The sequence below is a fragment of the Aricia agestis genome, chromosome 10 (genome assembly GCF_905147365.1).
Source record: "Aricia agestis chromosome 10, ilAriAges1.1, whole genome shotgun sequence".
NCBI lineage: Eukaryota > Metazoa > Arthropoda > Insecta > Lepidoptera > Lycaenidae > Aricia > Aricia agestis.
In genome coordinates, this window is record NC_056415.1 from 15,745,847 (window position 1) to 15,765,983 (window position 20,137).

A 20,137-nucleotide genomic window follows, 5' to 3' on the forward strand; every position below is an offset into this window, starting at 1 on the left:
AACAATATTGTGTGATAGGACATAATATTACATGTATTAAAAGAATATATTAATTTAAATTCTATTTAGAATTATTAATTTATATTTAGAATATATTAATTAAAACCAAATCTTCTTCCGGCTGAATCTGAAATGAAATATTTTTTAATTAAAATTTTAAACAGGTCTAGACGTAAGTTATTAGGTGTAATACTTCTAGGTTTCCTAGAATTGTTAAATGGCATATGGCTAGAAAGTTTATAGTAAGTATAAAAAGGGTTTAAAGGAAGTTTTAGCAGTAAATTAGTTTTACCTCTAAAAATTTCAGTTATTTTTGGATTTGAACCGTGCATGTACCACCCAGCCCAGCCGAAAAGGCCTTTAGACTTTGATAATGGAGCTCTCTTACAGAAAGGCGTCTATATTATGATTCGATTCCCATCTTAGGATTTACCCTAGTGAACTAGGGTTTTCGCAGTAACTATATTTTAGTAGTGTGGTTTTCCTCACGTTTTACCCCTTTTACATTTTACTATAACTTATTATAAGGTAAATCCCTAATAATGATACCTATATAAATCCTGTTTGGTAAATACCCAGATTATAGATTCTTACCATTTTCCTTATACGGTAGGTATACAGGTACCGTCTTGTCTGCAGAATCCCTCTTTACACTGGCAGGTAGGGTTGCAAGGTAGCCTGATGAGGACGGGGTAAGGACATACTCCGTGTAAGGGTGCGTCGGCGCAGCTATCGGTAGGACATAGGAAGGGGCAGGGGTTATATTCTTCGTTCTCCCTGCTACATTCGAAGGGCGCTGTTAATAAAGAATAAGTAATTATTATTGGTTAAATATTATATGCCGCCGAGGCCTGTTTCACCACTTTCTGTAGTGGCGAGTAGGCTATTCACCACGTGTTTGACAGATTCTCCATTGTCCATACTTGATCTGTCAAGTTAAGTGGTGGATAGCCTATTCGGCACAGAGGCAGTGCGGCAGCAGCGCGGCTGCCGCACTGCTTGCGACGTAGGTAATGTGAAGGCGCTCTTATCAGGAAGTGGTGCAACAGTAGGCCCTTAATGAAATGGGTCGTCCTGAGAGCCAATTTACTAAGGCTAGTAAATACATATATGTTTTTCATGCCATATCCATTTACGGCGACTCCGTGGGCATCATCACATGAGCCGTTCATTTTACCGTACTAAAAGTGGCCTATATTATAAATTATAATAGACCAGGGGTCACCAATTAGTTTCGCTCGGGGTCCGTTTTAAGACATGAAATGACCTTCGCGGTCCACGCATTTTATATAAAAAAAAATTGAACCTACCTAGGTTCAATTTTTTTTTATATAAAATTACGGAAATTACAAAGGTATTTTTTAGAATATATATCTCATATCAATGAGAAAAGTAGCCATTTTTTGTAGCTCTCTGAAGTTTGGAGTGAAATATTGGTGTAAGCTATAGATATTGACATTAAATCCTGGAGATGTTGAAGTCAGGTAAGATGAAAGAAGAGCATCTTCAAACATGCTTGGTCCGCACACAATGGGTCGGCGCACAGTGGTCGGAAATCGCTAAATAGTGGACATTCGCAAAAAAGTTCGATTTTGGTGTGGAAAAAAATACCATCCGATAGATTTTAAGAAGAGTAACAATAAATCCTTATTAAGTTTTTTATAAAAATGTATATTTAAGGTGAAAAAAAATAATTACAAAAAATGTTGTATGGGAAAGAATCTATAAATAGATTTTGGAAAAACTCATTCTGGTTCATTTTTGAAACAAGTAAAGTTCTAGTGGTATATAAGGTTTAGAAAAAAAACTACGAAAATTTACGTGCAGCCTTTTGCAGTAGAGGGGTTCAAAATTTTGAAATAATTTTACTAATTTTTTAGGTGTGGAAAAAATACTATTCGAAAGATTTCCTAAAGAGTAACAATAAATCCTTTATAAGTTTTGTACAAAAATGATGTTTTAAGGCGAAAAAAAAAAAAAATTACTAAAATGTTGTATGGGACGGAATCTATAAATAGTTTTTATTTTATTAATACTGCAAAAGGCTGCACCCTTTTGCAGTAGAGGGGTTCAAAATTTTGAAATAATTTTACTAATTTTTTAGGTGTGGAAAAAATACTATTCGAAAGATTTCCTAAAGAGTAACAATAAATCCTTTATAAGTTTTGTACAAAAATGATGTTTTAAGGCGAAAAAAAATAATTACGAAAATTGTATGGGTATAATACAGGGTGCAATTAAACCTTCCTGCCAAATTTTGATATATTGATCCTTGTTAAAAATAAAAATACACATTTTTTTTATAGTCACTCAGTACTAAAATGTTGAGAAATAGCTTCTGAAAGTTATCCTAATAAACACTACAATTAATGGATACGACGTATCGCCCGCGCGCGCCTCCCCCCGCGTCACCCCCGCTCATTCCCCCGCGCCGCGAGTGACCATTCTACAACGATTTTAAATGGGATAAAATATGTCATAAAAAAAATAACGCGCAATTTTTTTTTATTGTTAAATGGACACTCCTAATGATACCTAAGCCCTGGAATAAATTTGGCAGGAAGGTTTAATTGCACCCTGTATATATAAAACGAGTCCTTAAAAAGCAACAATACTTATATGTATAAATGCAAACATGGATAGCAAAAAGAAAATTAAACTATAATTAACTACTGACTAAACTATTGTAATTATAATAAAATAAAAATTGTTACACACACTAATAACTCAAACAATTTCAAATGAAACCTATAAATAAATAATAATCAATTAAAGCAACGCGCTTTACAAACATAGTGGATCTCCAATGCTATCATCGCCTTGTAATGACACTACTTCACTTTCTTCGTAATCTTCAGCTGATAAAAGAGGTCTTTCAAGCAACAGGTCGACTGTGTCTGGATGAAATTCTTGGTGTTTATTTTTAGACAACTTTGGACGAATGTGAGACAAATATGGATCAGAGCTTATTAAAAATAGTAACGGTTGTGTCGGATACTCCATCTTCATCAACATGCAGTATATGCATTATGCATATCAAAGCCAAGTGAAATGAATAAGCTCGATGTGATTTTATAGCCCTGTTAAAGGCTATAGGGAGTAAATAGAGTGCTTTTGTGTACTGCGGATACACTAGGTACTACAAAAAATCGTGCGTAGCTGATGTCAATGAAAAGTAACCGGTGTGGGAGCCATGATCATAATTGTCATTCCAATATAATATAGTAATAACTTACTACTAATATATATTCTGTGGTTATAGGTAATACTGGTAATAGGTTACCTCCTAGTACCAAGAGGCGGCCTTTGTGGGTGGCGAACAGGGCAATCGCCCGGGGCCTGGCTTTTTCAGGGGCCTTGCGTCAAGCGAATAAAAAAAACACCTACTTTCGCATCACAGATATTTTTTCGTAACACGAAGGGCCTCGCATAAACCTGCTGCCCGGGGCCTCGCAAAGACCTGCCGCCAGGGGCCTCGCAATGGGTAAGGCCGCCACTGCCTCCTAGTAGCAATTCTTAAACTTAAACAACTATACTTACGACAGCTGGTAGTAGGAATACAAGTGCCGTTCTCAGCCCGTCTGTAGTTGAAGCCGCAGACGCATTTCGCTGGTGGACAACTGTTCTTGTCAGGTTGGGGGCAGGGTGAGCGATCTTCGCTGGTTGGACAGTATTCTGCTGAACAGTTCGTTGGACATTCGTCCACCACCTCGTTGGGACCGCAGGTTATGCTTTCTGGAGAAATAGGTGAATAGTAGAGTTAAAGTACGCGAACAATGTGATTGCCGACGGCGCGCAGCGGAGAGGGCCGCATTTTTCATACACTTTAAATAATAAGCTATTGTGCACTAGGTCTTCTAAGTTCTAGGTCACATTTATATTGTAACTAACGACCCGCCACGGCTTCGCACGGGTTAAAAAATATATAGCCAATGTCCCTCACTGAATAAATGAGTTTTTAATCTATACTAATATTATAAAGAGGTAAACTTTGTTTGTTTACTCATAGATCTACTACTACTACTCGACTAAGAGCTGACGACCAAATCAGTCATGTAGCTTCAGCTGTGTTAAAACCCCGTTAGCTACTTCCCTGAACAACGGGAAGGGAAGTAGCTAACGGAGTTTTAATACACCTGAACCTACATTTTTTCTTTTTTTCTCCACCCCACTACTCCCACACCCACCGCCCACGGCCTGCCAGCACGCAGATTATCAGAAAAGGTTGTTCAGGGAAGTAGCTAACGGAGATTGAATACAGCTGAACCTGCATTTTTTTCTTTTTTTCCCCACCCCACTACCTACTCCCACACCCTCTGCCCACGGCCTGCCAGCACGCAGATTATCAGAAAGGGTTGTTCAGGGAAGTAGCTAACGGAGTTTTAAAACAGCTGAAGCTACATGTAACATGACTGATTTGGTCGTCAGCTCTCCGTCGCGCGTCGATACTACTGATAGATATGTCGCAGCCGACTGGTTTAAATAGCCGTTCAATCAAACAGCTAGCCCTTTGACTGAACAATGCCATTCAATCACACGGCTATACGTCGTTCAGCCGACTTGTTGACTACAACGTTCAACACTACAGCTAGACGACGCTTAGCCAACTGGTTTGTTTTTGTTTTGGCGAGGGGCTGCGCTCCCCGAGCCCCCCTTTTATTTCACGGCGGTCGCCGGCTGCTGCCGCGGCACGCTCGCTGCGCTCGCTCGGCTCCCTCTGTGTTGTGGTCTAAGTTCTAACCTAACCTAACCAACTTTTGGACTTTCTGGATTGTGTTTGTTTTCGTTTTGACAGGGGGCTGTGCCCCCCGAACCCCCCTTTCGGGGGAGGCTGCGTCCATCCATTTCATAATCCCGTAATTTCTCCTCGAATATTTGTTAAATTTTAATTCACTCGTATGTGCCTCCACAATGGTTGTCTCTTTAATAACACTTGTAACTTTTATTAACTACTTTCTTTCCGAAAAACAACCACAAACACCAACAAACACCTGCTAGTTGACGCTATATTATAAATAAAACGCACCTAGCGCCGCAGCGGTGCGCGCTGAACTACTTCAATTAGACGGCGGCTTTTGAATCAGCTGTAGTGTTGAAAGTTTTGAGCGACTAAAATATTCAATATAAAAGCTAGACGTGTGATTGAATGGCGTTGTTCAGTCAAAGGGCTAGCTGTTTGATTGAACGGCTATTTAAACCAGTCGGCTGCGACAGATACATTACTACTCAATAGTCAATACTCATAGATCTAAACTCCCCTCCCGCGAGCGCACCCCCGCCTTGGTAGCGCCCACTTCGAAACGGACGTAAAATGTAAATCGCAATATTTTAATTTCGCCATAAGTTCTAAACCAAACGTCCAATTTTAATCATTCAAACACCAAATATTGTCTACATAAACTGTTCTTAGAGATGAAATGATTTATTTTGATAAGGATTATTAGCATGAGTAAAATAAATGCATTTAAATGTAGTCCAAAAAAATATCAAGATTTTTAAATAAAAAAATGGTTGTTGTGCCTCACTTAACATAGATAGGTACCTATAGTGTGTCGCGGACATTTTTGTAGATATTTATAAGATCTACATTTACTTAGAACATTGTATGGTTCTATCTTTTATAGTTTAGGCAGCGTACGCAAAATAAGTAAATTTTCTGCTTGTTTCCGAAAAACTGAAATATCTTACGGAACCCTATATTTTCCAAAATAAAAAGTAGCCTATGTTACTCGTAAATAATGTAGCTTTCGAATAGTGAAAGAATTTTTAAAATCGGTCCAGTAGTTTTTGAGCCTATTCGTTACAATTAAACAAACAAACAAACAAACAAAGTTTATCTCTTTATAATATTAGTATAGATAATATTAGTTATGGACTATGGTAAATGCAGCCACCTCGCTGCGCCTCTTCACAATTTACGCAAATCGACTACTAATAACATTCGAGCATTTTTTTTACGTCCTTGCGAGCAGGTATTAATTTATCCAAATGCCAAGGATTAGATAATATTGTCTTTGTTATTATATCAACACTATTTATTTATCAGACTCTAACTAAAGGAAAACTCAACGGAAACAGAACACGGACACTACTTACAATTAATTATTTCTAAAATATTAAGTATAAAAAACAAAAACTGGACTTACGCGTACTAGTAGTGAGTCCACTGGAAAAAGACAACGCAGTTGATAAAAAAAATAAAATACAGTTTCTTGTACCTTCCATGTCGAATGTGCCAACCGGTCGTGTGTGAATTGATTAGCACAATACTGTGTACGTGTTAGTCATAGACTTAATATATATACTGTGTGCTAGTCAAAGTGTTTTATGATCGCACGACTTAAAATATATCTAATACTATAAATTACTTTGAAAAATTTGAAAGTGAAAGCGCCATCTATTTTGCAAGATTTGAAACAACACGCGGAAATAGTGCTACGAATAACTAAGAGATGTCACTATTAGTAAATAGTTCAAAAGGTTACTGAAAATAATATAATATTTATAATATTATGTGATTTTGGCCGGGCTTTTCGCCTAATAAATTTTAAAATAAATATCATAATAAGGTTATATTAAACTCGATGATTTCCAAAATTAGGTAATCGCGCGGGAAGTACATTTTTCCGGGATAAAAAGTATCCTATGTAGTAATATGTCCTTTCCCGGGACTCAAGGTAGCTCCATACCAAATTTCCGCAAAATCAGTGCAGTGGTTTGTGCGTGAAAAGGTAACAGACAGACAGACAGACGGACACACTTTCGCATTTATAATATTAAGTATGGATATTAGTTTGGATGATAACAGCTTTTTTTTATGAAATAAGGGGGCATACGCGCAAACGGGTCACCTGATGGAAAGCAACTTCCTTCGCCCAGCATCAGAAGAGCTGTGAGTGCGTTGCCGGCCTTTTGAGAGGGAACAGGGTAATAGGGGAGGGTAAAGAAGAGAAGGGAATAGGGGAGGGTAGAGAAGGGAAGGAAAGGGAATAGGGGAGGGTAGGGAAGGGAATAGGGTAGGGATTTGGGCCTCCGGTAAACTCACTCACTCGGCGAAACACAGCGCAAGCGCTGTTTCACGCCGGTTTTCTGTGAGAACGTGGTATTTCTCCGGTTGAGCCGGCCAATCGTGCCGAAGCATGGCTCTGTATAAAGCTGCTGAGTGATGACCTATGGGCTACACTCCGTTTAGGCTAGGCTACAATCTACATGCAAGAGATCTTAGATAGGGTCCCTAGGCCCCAGGCTAGTGTCAGTCCTATAGTTTCTAGAAGTTAACGACGTTGATTTTATTTTATTAACACAAAACACGTGCCCGTTGTCATTCATAACATCTTTTGTTAAACGCGTACTTGAACTAATTGCCACTTGAAACTTAAGGTAAGCTCACACCGAGACGACTAGTGAGTAGACGTCTACTCACTAGTCACTAGTCGTCGATGTATATCTGTAATAAAATACCGTCAGTGGACAAATTATTATACTTACTTGAAATACGAGTACAATACGTTTTCATGTCTCTGGAAAAAAAAATATCTTTAAAAAAGTTAATATTTTTTTAAGCCTTATGGTAAGGAGCATGTCCTGCATGCATATGCAGGTCCCGTGTGGCTGCTATTCAGCCATCTGGGGATGGAGATGACTTTGTAAAACTAGCATAATCATAATCATAAGCACCACAGCAGATATTGTTCATAACGCATGGTTCCTTCAACCAAGTGTAGTCGATCATTCCCCTTTGACACAATAGACATAACGACCAGTAGTTCGACTGCAAAGAGCAATGAGTTTCTAAAATGCTAGAGTAGCAATGTCTTACAAAAGATTCTCAGAAATGCGTAACCACTTTTTTGTTCAAAAGACAATGTCAAGTCATATATTCGTTATGTCATTATGTATGTGAGATATGCTTGCAGGCATCTTCGAAGTGGCAACGCGTTGCTACCGTAAACCGGGAGGTTCTAGTTCTAGCAAAATCTAGTTACGTTAGTAACATAGAATATCATTGGCAAAGAGACGGACAGGTTTCAACACAATAGACATAACGACCAGTAGGTCGACTGCAAAGAAACGGACAGGTTTCAATATCTGTCAAATTCGTCGGGTTTCACTAGGATTATGAACGGATTGTGCCTCGCGCTGGCTGATATAATTTATTTTTAAATATTTAAAATAAAGATTTGAAAATTGGATTCTGACAATTTTAATCGAATGTGCCAAAACACAAACAACAATACGACCAAAGAGGAACACGTCCATCGAATATGTCATAGTTTTAAATTCGTAGGTAACAAGTTAACAACCCTAGCGACGATTTTCGTCATAATACGTCAAATTTAAAAATTTCAACATCAGTTCTAAGTCGGCATACTCTATCATTCTGTCTACTCTGGTTTCAATATCTGTCAAATTCGTCGGGTTTCACTAGGATTATGAACGGATTGTGCCTCGCGCTGGCTGATATAATTTATTTTTAAATATTTAAAATAAAGATTTCAAAATTGGATTCTGACAATTTTAATCGAATGTGCCAAAACACAAACAACAATACGACCAAAGAGGAACACGTCCATCGAATATGTCATAGTTTTAAATTCGTAGGTAACAAGTTAACAACCCTAGCGACGATTTTCGTCATAATACGTCAAATTTAAAAATTTCAACATCAGTTCTAAGTCGGTATACTCTATCATTCTGTCTACTCTGCCTTTGAGCTAATCTCGCCCCATGTCGTAGCCGACGAAGGAGGTTTCACTTGTTCAATAACACAGCTTTAATAAAAAATTTCATGTCGCCTTCGGTGAACAAACTAGGGATTGTCCTGGAGGATCTGAATCATGAAGCTAATATAGAGCTATTAGCTTCATGATCTGAATAAATTGGGTCACACGGCTCACACAGCTGTATCTTCATAAATCATAATTAAAAAAAAATTGCAATTAAAATTACTGGTTTTCCCTTATTCCTCAGACCAGTGTTTTTACATTTTAGCAAACGCCAATCGCTTAGCATGCATGCATCTGGGGTAAACTTAGGTTTTTCGTAGGACGGAAACAACGGAAATTCAGTTTCTTCAGTTTCGCCTTAGCATTCTGTTAGATAAAGCTACCTACGCCAGCATCATCTAACAAAACTTTTATGACTTTTACAGTGCTGCCACTTGCCAGACGTACGAGCTACGAGTAAAATTCCAAGACGGCGAACTTACGCGGCAATCTTTAAGTACGCGAACTTTAGGTGACACACAGGCGAGTAAGGTCGTCGAGCCATAAGTCCGCGTACTTACTCGCGTGTCTGTCACGCCCTTTAGGGGTTTTTTCTATTCTCAACAATAAAACGCCTTGTTTTATTGTTGAGCCTTGTCTTCTGTTCAAGCAGTGGAAAGACGTTTTCTACCACATATTTTATCAACTCGCTATGGTGACCAGGGGCGGATCTTGAATTTGTAGGGCCCTGGGCTAATACTGCTTAGGGGCCCTACCTAATTACTCAACTAATTGCCATCTTGACAAGAAACTGTTTTCTGTAGTGATGTAGGTATATCTATACTAATATATTATACTAATATTATAATTGGGAAGAGTTTGTTTGTTTTTTGAACGCGCTAATCTCAGGAACAACTGGTCCGATTTAAAAAATTCTTTCAGTGTTAGAAAGCCCATTTATCGAGGAAGGCTATAGGCTATTTTTATCACGCTAATACTAATAGGAGCGAAGAAATAGAGGAAAGTGTAGAAAAAACGGGGGGAAATTATTTGAAAAAGTTTATTTGAATTTTGAACGCGCTAATCTCAGGAACTATTGGTCCGATTTGAAAAATTCTTTCAGTGTTAGATAGTCCATTTATGGAAAAAGGTTATAGGTTACTTTTTATCACGCTACGACTAATAGGAGCGAAGAAAAAGAGGAAAATGTTGAAAACACGGGAGGAAATTAATTGAAAGGGCTTGTTTGAACGCGCTAATCTCAGGAACTACTAGTCCGATTTGAAAAATTCTTTCAGTGTTAGATAGTCCATTTATTGAAAAAGGTTATAGGCTATTTTTTATCACGCTACAACTAATAGGAGCGAAGAAAAAGAGGAAAATGTTGAAAAAGCGGGAGGAAATTATTTGAAAGGGCTTATTTGAACGCGCTAATCTCAGGAACTACTGGTCCGATTTCAAAAATTATTTCAGTGTTAGATAGTCCATTTATCGAGAAAGACTACAGGCTATATTTTATCACGGTACAACTAATAGAAGCGAAGAAAAAGAGGAAAATGTTGAAAACACGGGAGGAAATTAATTGAAAGGGCTTATTTGAACGCGCTAATCTCAGGAACTACTAGTCCGATTTGAAAAATTCTTTCAGTGTTAGATTTGTTGTCAGTCTATTTATTGAAAAAGGCTATAAGCTATCACGCTACGACTTATAGAAGCGAAGAAATAGAGGGAAATGTTGAAAAAACGGGGGAAATTATTTGAAAGGGAATCTCACGAACTACTGGAGGAATTTTTCTGTTACTTGGCACAGGTAAGAAGTAGATCACGTAAAGGATTATAGGCTATTTTTTGTGGACTAATTTGTCTGTGAAATATCTAATTTACGCGGGCGAAGCCGCGCAAAAAGTCTAGTGTAATATATTATGTTAAGTACAGGAAGAAAATAGGAAAACAAAATATTTAATTTATTTATTTGAGTTATAAATGGTTATGTTATACTAGACGTTCCGCGTAGTTCCTGAGACTAGCGCGTTCAAATAAGCCCTGTCAAATAATTTCTCCCCGTTTTTTCCACATTTTCCTCTATTTCTTCGCTCCTATTAGTCTTAGCGTGATAAGATATAGCCTATAGCCTTCCTCAATAAATGGGCTATCTAACACTGAAAGAATTTTTCAAATCGGACCAGTAGTTCCTAAGATTAGCGCGTTCAAACTAACAAACAAACTGCAAATTATTTGGTCATCGCACTTTAGCTCCTTTGTTAAATCGAAATTTATCGTAAGAACTGATAATTAATGATGACATTGTTGTCCTGTATTTGTTTTCTATATACGACATCCTGGAGAAAGAACGCTCTGCTCCCCGTGTATTATATTTCTCTATGGCTCTGCTTCACAGCTAGTGATCGGCATCGTAAAAAATCTTTAAGATGGTATAGCAGTTTGGGGAAACATCAACAAGTTTCGTTTCATAAATTAGCCAAAAAAATTCACTGCAAGAGGTGTAAGACTCTGGCTTAGACTGCAGTAAGTAAGATTTTAACTGAATGCACTCATTCAATAAATGTTCGTCTACGGAATTTGGATAATGCGCCAGCCTTATAATCGGATTTTTTTTAATTCTATATAATTTTTATTATTGACAATATCGTCTATTGGTTTCAGTTCGGTTGGGTCCCTCTGTATTCGCGGGCCCTGGGCTGCAGCCCAAAAAGCCATATAGTAAAGCCATATCCGCCCCTGATGGTGACAAAGATTTTTTTAGGTTCATCACTTCTCGCAATTTCTCTCTGGGTATCTACGAATTATGATTGATATGACTCTTAGCCCTAAGGTGTCTAAATTTTAGATTAATTTCTAGCTAAAATGTCTGAATTCTTTCCCATAGCTAAATCTTTCATTATTTTAACTTAAAATTACATTATCAAAACAACACAAAATGGCTAAACAATCAACTAATACGAATCTACCTATATACGTAAAAATCTCACACTGAGTATATTAATTTGGCCACCCACGTATGTAGGAAAGCGCCCGAGCGTCACGAGTTGCTCCATACAAATGTGAAAAAAAAATTGATCTTTCAGCGCTGCTACTTTCACAGTGAACTCTCTACAAGGAACACGTACACACCCTAAAGTATTATCACTTATTTTTGTTACACCCTGTATATATTCCTGACGCACACAACTCAGTTGCCCCAAAATTCGTTCATCGCGCAGATACCGTACATTTTTCCGGGATAAAAAGTATCCTATGTACTTTTCTAGGACTCGAGGTATGTTCACACAATATAGTGATTATATCGGCTCAGCGGTTTGGGCGTGAAGAGATAACAGACAGACAGACACACTTTCGCATTTATGATATTAGTATGGAAGTTTATGACCGATCGTTCCGGCAAAGCATTGTTATACCTAATTTAGTAAGTGATAGGTGGTGTTTTGTTCTACTAATTTTCCATGTACCCCATGTGACGCAACACTTAACTGCGCAAGCGCCGAATTGTTTGAACATGTTTGAACAGCTTTTCCAGCTGTTTATTTTACCAATTTAAATTAACTGCCTCTTCATACAACCTTTCAGAAGTAGTTCAAGCGCGCTACCAAAATGTTTTTCGTTGTGTCAATATGTGTGATCTTGGATATAGCAGGTAATTTTTTATTTACTATCCCGGCTATATAATGGTGCAATGTTCGGTGTTAAAATGAGGTGGTTTTTTATATTATTATGTTAACCTAGATGTAAGACCACGTTTCAAGGGATAATTAACCTAAGGGCTAAGACCATATTATTTATTTCAAGTAGTTACATCTCTCTAGCTCAGTATGAAACAAACAACTCTGCAGCAATCATTTAATTTCCGTAAAAGCTATTCTTATTAGGAGATTACGGAAGCGGCAAATATTTTAAAGTTTTTGTTTCCAAACACCAAAGTTAGGCCCCGTTTTTTTACCATACTCACTAATATTTTGATTTTTGACGCATTGTTCTATATCTGTGTTCGATTTAATTGAAATCAGTCGAATAGATTCGATAGCTTTTGATAGCAAATAAACAGATATAATAATGGAAACACAATTGAAGACAGGAGTGGATGAAGTGGATACTCGTAACTAACATTTTACAACATAAGAGCAATAATTACATATATCCCCCCTATAATTTGAACAGTGACGGATTAGCCCTTAATCAAATTAGGCAATTGCCTAGGGCATCACGTCTGAGGGGGCCCCAGAAGAGTAAAGGTTCGAACTTCGAAGACCGATTCTGGTTGAGATACGGATAGGGGGGCTCACAGGCATAGATTGCTTAGGGCATCAAGTAGTCTTAATCCGTCACTGAATATGAACAAACCTTTTAACTTACCTATAGTCCATGCAATCCACGAAGACGCGCCCCACCAATTTTTGGGTGATTCTTCATTTCAAGTTGTTAGTTATCCACTCATATCTTCAATTGTATTCTCTATAATATCATATAATTTTCTCTTCTTGCAGTTGCCAGTCCTGTCTCAAATGTAGAAAATGTCCGTATGGCCAGTCCAAGTCTTGTTAGAAGTGAAGATGTTCCTACCAGTCAATTCTACAAAGACCACATTATATTCAATGTACCGATACCAGAACTGATCGTCAAAACTCCGTCTTTTTACCCACCACAAATATCAAATCAACCTATGAACCAGGCAGTTAATCAGAATCCTATAGATAATTTAATCGAAAAGGAAACGAAATATTTAAAAAACCCACACCAAAATTCAAGTGTGTTGAGTTCGCAAAAGCTAAGCTCGGAGATATATCAGAATGGAGGTAGAAACATACAGACACCAATTCAGAAGCTGCAGCAGTTATATCAAGGTAAGGTGATTTAAATTTTCAAAAGTAATAAAATGTTCGAATTACAACTAAGTTTATACTTAAAAATAGTTGATAATTGCTAGGATTTATGTATCGACTATTAGTGTGAAGTGTAACCAAGAAGGCAAGAATACTAAATTGGAGATGAATAATATAACCCGTAGATTCGCTAATACATATAATTCAACGTTGTACGTATTTTGTTGTTTCAGAATCTTCAACGTTACAAAAGCTTTTATCAAATCTGAATTTGATAAGAAATATTTTAGCTCCGAAACCACAGAAAAAACAATTTATATTAGTATACCCGAACGGAACAATTGGATACGAAGACGATCTTAGTACAGTTTCAAATAAATATCCTAATCACATTATTTTAAAATCGAGTGAATTACGAACATTGTCGAATGCCGAGGATGAAATTCAAAATGAGTCCGATCATCAACAGCCTCAAGAAAATGTAAAAAATATTGTATCCAGCTCTACAACACAAAGCAACATTAATGACATCATTGATACAAACCAATCTAATTCCAAGTCAATTGTGGTAAACAATAGTACAGAATCGAAAAATAATATCGAAGAAACAAATACAGAAGTCATCGATACAACGATCAATAAAACACAATATTATAACTCTGTGATTATTCCTCAAAATACTTTAAACGATTCGGCTTCAAAGATATCGCAATTGGAAAACTCAGAAAATCTAGCGAACAACACAAACAATGTTGCAACTACAATACATAACATTTCTGATTCAAATCAAAATGTGGGAGGAAAAGACACTTTAAATATTACCAAAGATATAAATACGATTATCACATTGGCAGAAGATTCCGAAAATATTTCTAACGCTTATAATGTACAAAACTTACAGAACACAACAATAAACAAAATAGATGAGGTAGCTGATAAAGACACTACAAATGAAAATCAAATAAGCATTAATTCTGATACGAAACCCCTTAACAATATCACATCAGAGAATAGTTACAGCTCAAAAGACGTTACTAATTCTAGTAATGCAACCAATAACAGACTCGATGATGGAAAAACGGCAACTACGGTCCCGCCAAAATACAATATTACACATGATTCTAACGATGCTATAGGAAATATCGGGAGTAATAATCACAACTCAAGTTTAGTAATAAATAACACGAACACCCAAGAAGATTTAACGATTTATACTCATTCAGAAGACATCGAAAATGTAAAACACAATAATGATAGTTTAGGAGGAAACGTAACAAGTGATTGTCAATGTTATGAAGAGCAAATAGAAAACGATGAAGGTACGATTTAATCACACAATAATGTAAGATTCAATAAAAGGTAAAACAAAATCAAAAAATATAGTAGCATAGTCGGCAAATGGAGGGTTGTAGTTAAACATTTCTTTAGCGACACATTTTGTTATATAACATAGAGGAAAATACTATAATAATATTATTATCTTTAAATACCTTTTCAGATGGCAACGTTGAACTTGGTGCACCAGATTCCGTTTCTTGGGTACAACTCGCTAAAGAAAGTGCACAAAATATACTATTCGGTGAAGACAATCCGAATGTGTTTTTCATATTCTTCAATCCGCCAGAAATGGACGTAGAGAGAGAAACAAGAACTACGACGTATCCAAACGGTACTGTTGTAGAGGAGTTTATAGAAATTAGAAAAGTCGGTAAGTAATAAAACGTAACAAAATATGATCGTTTTCAAAAGCCTAACTGCGATTTGAACATAAAAAATTAGAAAAAAGTTATATGAAATAAGTTTAATGGGTTAAGGCCCAATTTCACCAACGACTGTTAAAGTTAATGCTCGAATTTGTATTACGTTACCTCTTTGGTTTTTCATATGAATGAAAGAGAAGACAATATATTTTTTTTATATCTGCAATCAGTTTGTAAAACTATAAGCAGGTGAGATGTAGGTTTTGGCAGGCACAGTGGTTCCACCACCGTGGACAGATTACTCAATATTCATATTAAGGAACATTAAAGGAGAAGACAACAATATGACATTTTAACAAGCTGATAACAGGCTTAACTTAAAGCAACCATGCTAATGCTGATTTTTTTTTACAGATGGTACAACGATCAGGACATCAACAACGAAGACTTTTAACAATTCATCAACAATACCACTGACAACGAATAGATGAACTAAAACTCTATTTAACTTTTACAATTATGTTATTTCTAGTACGTTTACCTCCCTAACTATGAAACACAATAATATACCGTATATAGATGGCGTTGAATGTTAGTTATGATCTGTCGTCTGAGTTCGACATAGCACGACCAAATTTTGTGGGTCCGCCATCTGCTTAAGAATCAACTTCTCTGATAGTACAATCAATGCACTATTAACCCCTGTCTAATACACTTTAAAAGTCGCTCCAAAGACAATATTCTATAGCTCATTCATTGTGTCACTTTTTATTACTTACTGGTAAAGTACAGTGTGTTAGTGTAAACACCGTTGTCCTTGAAACCTTCAAACGAGCCCGTCAAAATGAACAACTTTTTCTATGAGAACAACGCCGCGCTAGGAACTAAAAAAAAGCCGTCTTCATACCCAAACGGATGCCCGGATCGGCAATTTGTATTTTTTTTTATGAAATAAGGGGGCAAACGAGCAAACGGGTCACCTGATGGAAAGCAACTTCCGTCGCCCATGGACACTCGCAGCATCAGAAGAGCTGCAGGTGCGTTGCCGGCCTTTTAAGTGGGAATAGGGTAATAGGGAAGGGTAGGGATGGGAAGGGAATAGGGGAGGGTAGGGAAGGGAATAGGGGAGGGTAGGTAGGGGATTGGGCCTCCGGTAAACTCAAACACAGCGCTAGCGCTGTTTCACGCCGGTTTTCTGTGAGAACGTGGTATTTTTCCGGTCGAGCCGGCCCATTCGTGCCGAAGCATGGCTCTCCCACGTATAAACTAATTTTGTATGGGTATGAAGTCTTCATAGCCATACTAAAATTGTATGGGTATGAAGACGGATTTTTTGAGTTCCCAGCATTGTTCTCGTAGAAAAAGTTGTTCATTTTGACGGGCTCGTTTGAAGGTTTCAAGGACAACGGTGTTTACACTAACATTTTGTATATAGATAGTAATTATAGTACTTGTTGTAGGCTAGACTTAAATACTCTGAACTTGAGAGCTATTTTAAGCTCTAGACTACGAAAGTAAATTTTTTATTAGTAAAATAGTTTATAGATTGAAATTAATTATAGTAAGTATTTGTTATAACCTAGACTTAAAACGAGCTCCAAACTAAGCTTAGCTCTAGACTACGAAAGTGTAGTATTCAGTATTCTAGATAATAAAATTAACAACATAAATGATTTTCTCATTTACTTTATCAGCATTTTCTGCTATGTCCTAGGCTAAGAGCCAGTCCACACGGCGCGCAGCGCTGCGCCGCGCCGCTGTCTATGGTAGGCAGGCTGGTATGTAGCCTAGGAGTTAAGACTAATCCTAGGCTACATACGTCAGCCTCTATTTTATTTTAATAGGCATTATATTATTATAATTTATTTAAAAAATATAATGGCAATGTAACGATCTAATAATGATAATATCTCTCAAAATGCTATTAAAATACCTATATGTATACCTATATTAATAAAGGTAAACGAACGGACTATGTAATTTTTTCATTCAAAGAGCGATCTCTACTATATAGTCTCTACTAGTGGTAGTGCCTATGAGTTACGCTTGTTCGTCATTTTCCCCCTAACGAAACGAGCTCTATACAGGGTGTAACAAAACTAAGTGATAATACTTCGATCGCGGATTCTTGGAAATGCTATTGTATTCTATTTTTGTCGCAATCACCGGTGCTCTTATGGGGCTTGAAGGAATTATACTTTAGGGTTTGTATGTGTTCCTTATATTGAGTTCATTGTGTATAAGTAGCAGCGCTCAGAGAGCAATTTTTTTTTTACATTAATTTGTATGGGCAAGCGCCCGAGGTCCGAGCGTCATGAATTTTCCCATACAAAAGTTGAGTAACTTTTGTATGGGAAAATTCATGACGCTCGGACTCGGATGAAAGAGTTTTCAGCGCTGCTAGTTTCACAGTGAACTCTATACAGGGGACTCATACACACCCTAAAGCATTATCACTTAGTTTTGTTACACCCTGTATATTGTATTTTAAGCTATATCCCAAGGTAGGCCATTAAAAATACAATAGCTACGCCGAAATGCAATATAGTGTGACAGAGATGTTGGTGCGAGCGAACAAGGTTGTTCTTTTCATTAAAACTAAGAGAAAATAATGTTCGTAGAAAATCCTCTTTAGTTAAAACACAATAGACAGAATGAACCAGTAGACCGACAGTAGTGTTCCTTAAATACGTTCAAGGTAGTATGTCGATTGTCGAATCGGCCGGCACGGCGCGCGCTCTGAAAATGCGTTGCTGAGCTGGCCATTTAGCCGAAACTTTTTCGTTTTCGCTTCGTTATAGAATCGCCGATCAAAATGTATGGAATTGACATTAGACGAGTCGAACGTCAACGTCATAATATTAACGAACGCTTTTGTCAATTCCATACATTTTCATCGGCGATTCTATAACGAAGCGAAAACGAAAAAATTTTGGCTCACCCCCCTGTTTATATAGCATGCTCTCAGCTGCACCACGTGGTAAAACGCGTCGATTTGTCTGTTTTTGAAGTTGGCCTACTGGTTCGTTATGTCTACTGTGGTTAAAACACAACCGGGAGAGGAGCGTTTGAGTTAACAAGGTGTGGAAAGAATATAATCGTTAGAACGATGTTTCAAGCTTTTTAGCGAAAACAGAGTGAAAATTGTGTCTGTGTGTTCGTTCCTTTAAAACAGATGAGCCAATTATCATTTGTTCTTGAAATGGAGAAAATTTCTGCGGCTTTGTGCACATTTATTTTTTTTAATAAGTAAAACACGTAATATTGAAAATTCGTAAAGGTGGCCATACACGGGACAATTATCGTAACGATTTATCTCCTCGATGTTAAAATCGAACGACAAATTGTACGTGTGTAGCAATATCGCAAACGATTTTACCTTCAAAAGATCGATTGGGCGATTTTCTTGACGATCGATCGAAACGACAAATTGTCCCGTGTATGGGCACCTTAAGACCTCCTTTCCTATTAAGTAGCTGGCCGTGGCGCGGTCTAGGAGAGAAGGTATCGAATATCCAACAACAGATTGGCTATTTTTAAAGGGAAAACACACCAAGCCTTTTAGTTTTTTCTGTTCATTTCTTAAATCGAAAAATCTCGTCTTATATGTTCAGTTTTAAAATCCATAAATTCTGAGTAAGAAATTTTATACTGGATAAGGTAGTCCTTATTTGAATATCCTATTTGACTAATATCAGGAGTGGCGCGAGCTGAGAATATTTTATCTGAACTCAGCGTGGAGAAAATGATTTCAAAGTAAAGATGGGTTTGAATAACCAGGGAAGAAGCTTAACCACCTGCGCAAATTCCCAAGTTACCGTAAATATTATGTATCATCTGAAAGAAATTAAACAAAGGAGATATCAATATTTTCCAACTTGAAAAAGAATCAGCTATTTAATACATATAAAAGGTGGTGCTGCGCTTTAGTACAGAACAGTTTATTTGTTTGCCATTGCAGAGATAAAATAAATCAATTATTTTGCAAGGACTTAAAACGGAATAAATGATAATAAATAGAATTCTGGACACTCTAAGAAAAGTAGCATTGCTATTGTTTCTAGAGCTAAGATAGACACTCTGATGGGTTTCGCTAACTAGTCTCGTTTGCCGTAATGGGGCGCTCGCTTTAGAAACACTTTAACATCAAAATCGACCTGTCCTTACTTCTATTATAATAGTATATCTAATATTATAATGCGAGTAAATAGCAGAGTGAGAGTATTAGTTCTACTCTCAGATTTCAGTCTGAAACATTGTTCTATATCAAATTAAATTTTAAATGTAACTTTACTAACGCGGCCGCTGTAGTCTAGGAGCGAGTGTAAATAAAAGCCTTTAAAATACAACTACCCGCACAGTTTGTGTTATTTTAACCTAGATACTGTAAATATGCCTTTACTTTGAAATCGATACTAATATTATAAATGCGGAAGTATGTCTGTCTGTCTGTTACCTCTTCACGCCCAAACCGCTGAATCGATTTTGCTGTTTGGCATGGAGATACTTTGGATCCCGGGAAGGGATATAGGATACCTATCCCGGAAAAATGTACGGTTCCTGCGCCATAAACGAATTTTGGCGCAACGGAGTTGCGGGCGTGGTGATGGCATCTAACATTAATGGACCGGCTCGAAATAATACTATGGCATCACAAAAAACTGAAGTGACAAAAGCTTATAACGTCTTCCTCTTTTGGCCGACGGTTACCCAACATGTAGACTTATATGGGATTTTTAGGATCACCACAACTCGCACTTCTAAAGTTTACAAGGGCAACTCCTCCGGTGATGCGAGTGTTTATAAGCAGTGGCTATCGCTTACAATCAGGTGATCCATCGTTACAATACGTGTGGCACTCGGGGACTGCCGTGGTAAAACATTGCATTTTTATCAA

The 20,137-nt window shown here is 37.2% G+C and overlaps 2 protein-coding genes across 3 annotated transcripts; one reads left to right on the forward strand and one right to left on the reverse strand.

The window, feature by feature from the left end:
• Positions 1-59: 59 nt before the first annotated feature.
• Positions 60-6,303, reverse strand: LOC121730887 (late cornified envelope-like proline-rich protein 1). 2 transcript variants are annotated; one of them, XM_042120094.1, is made up of 4 exons: positions 6,147-6,303; positions 3,541-3,735; positions 595-796; positions 60-127 (listed from the first exon to the last, which is right to left on the reverse strand). In XM_042120094.1, exons 1-3 carry the CDS (start codon positions 6,223-6,225, stop codon positions 603-605), a joined length of 468 nt encoding a protein of 155 aa, XP_041976028.1. In that variant the 5' UTR covers positions 6,226-6,303; the 3' UTR covers positions 60-127; positions 595-602. The 2 variants fall into 2 exon arrangements, with proteins under 2 accessions (XP_041976028.1, XP_041976029.1); XM_042120095.1 differs by having other exon boundaries at positions 6,219-6,296.
• A 6,007-nt stretch (positions 6,304-12,310) lies between these two features.
• Positions 12,311-15,761, forward strand: LOC121731230 (GATA zinc finger domain-containing protein 14-like). Its single transcript, XM_042120586.1, has 5 exons — positions 12,311-12,357; positions 13,205-13,561; positions 13,774-14,859; positions 15,039-15,248; positions 15,655-15,761. The coding sequence occupies exons 1-5, from the start codon at positions 12,315-12,317 to the stop codon at positions 15,729-15,731; spliced, it is 1,773 nt and encodes a 590-aa protein (XP_041976520.1). The 5' UTR covers positions 12,311-12,314; the 3' UTR covers positions 15,732-15,761.
• Positions 15,762-20,137: the final 4,376 nt, after the last annotated feature.

What these genes read in the sequence shown, in the direction of transcription:
- LOC121730887 (XM_042120094.1), bottom strand. Translation starts at nt 6,225, where the DNA reads ATGGAAGGTACAAGAAACTGTATTTTATTTTTTTTATCAACTGCGTTG. An exon ending in TGGACTCACTACTAGTACGC is followed by an intron (nt 3,736 to 6,146) that starts GTAAGTCCAGTT and finishes CTATTTCTCCAG; the next exon opens with AAAGCATAACCTGCGGTCCC. An exon ending in TATTCCTACTACCAGCTGTC is followed by an intron (nt 797 to 3,540) that starts GTAAGTATAGTT and finishes CTTTATTAACAG; the next exon opens with CGCCCTTCGAATGTAGCAGG.
- LOC121731230 (XM_042120586.1), top strand. Translation starts at nt 12,315, where the DNA reads ATGTTTTTCGTTGTGTCAATATGTGTGATCTTGGATATAGCAG. An exon ending in TGTGATCTTGGATATAGCAG is followed by an intron (nt 12,358 to 13,204) that starts GTAATTTTTTAT and finishes CTCTTCTTGCAG; the next exon opens with TTGCCAGTCCTGTCTCAAAT. An exon ending in GCTGCAGCAGTTATATCAAG is followed by an intron (nt 13,562 to 13,773) that starts GTAAGGTGATTT and finishes TTGTTGTTTCAG; the next exon opens with AATCTTCAACGTTACAAAAG.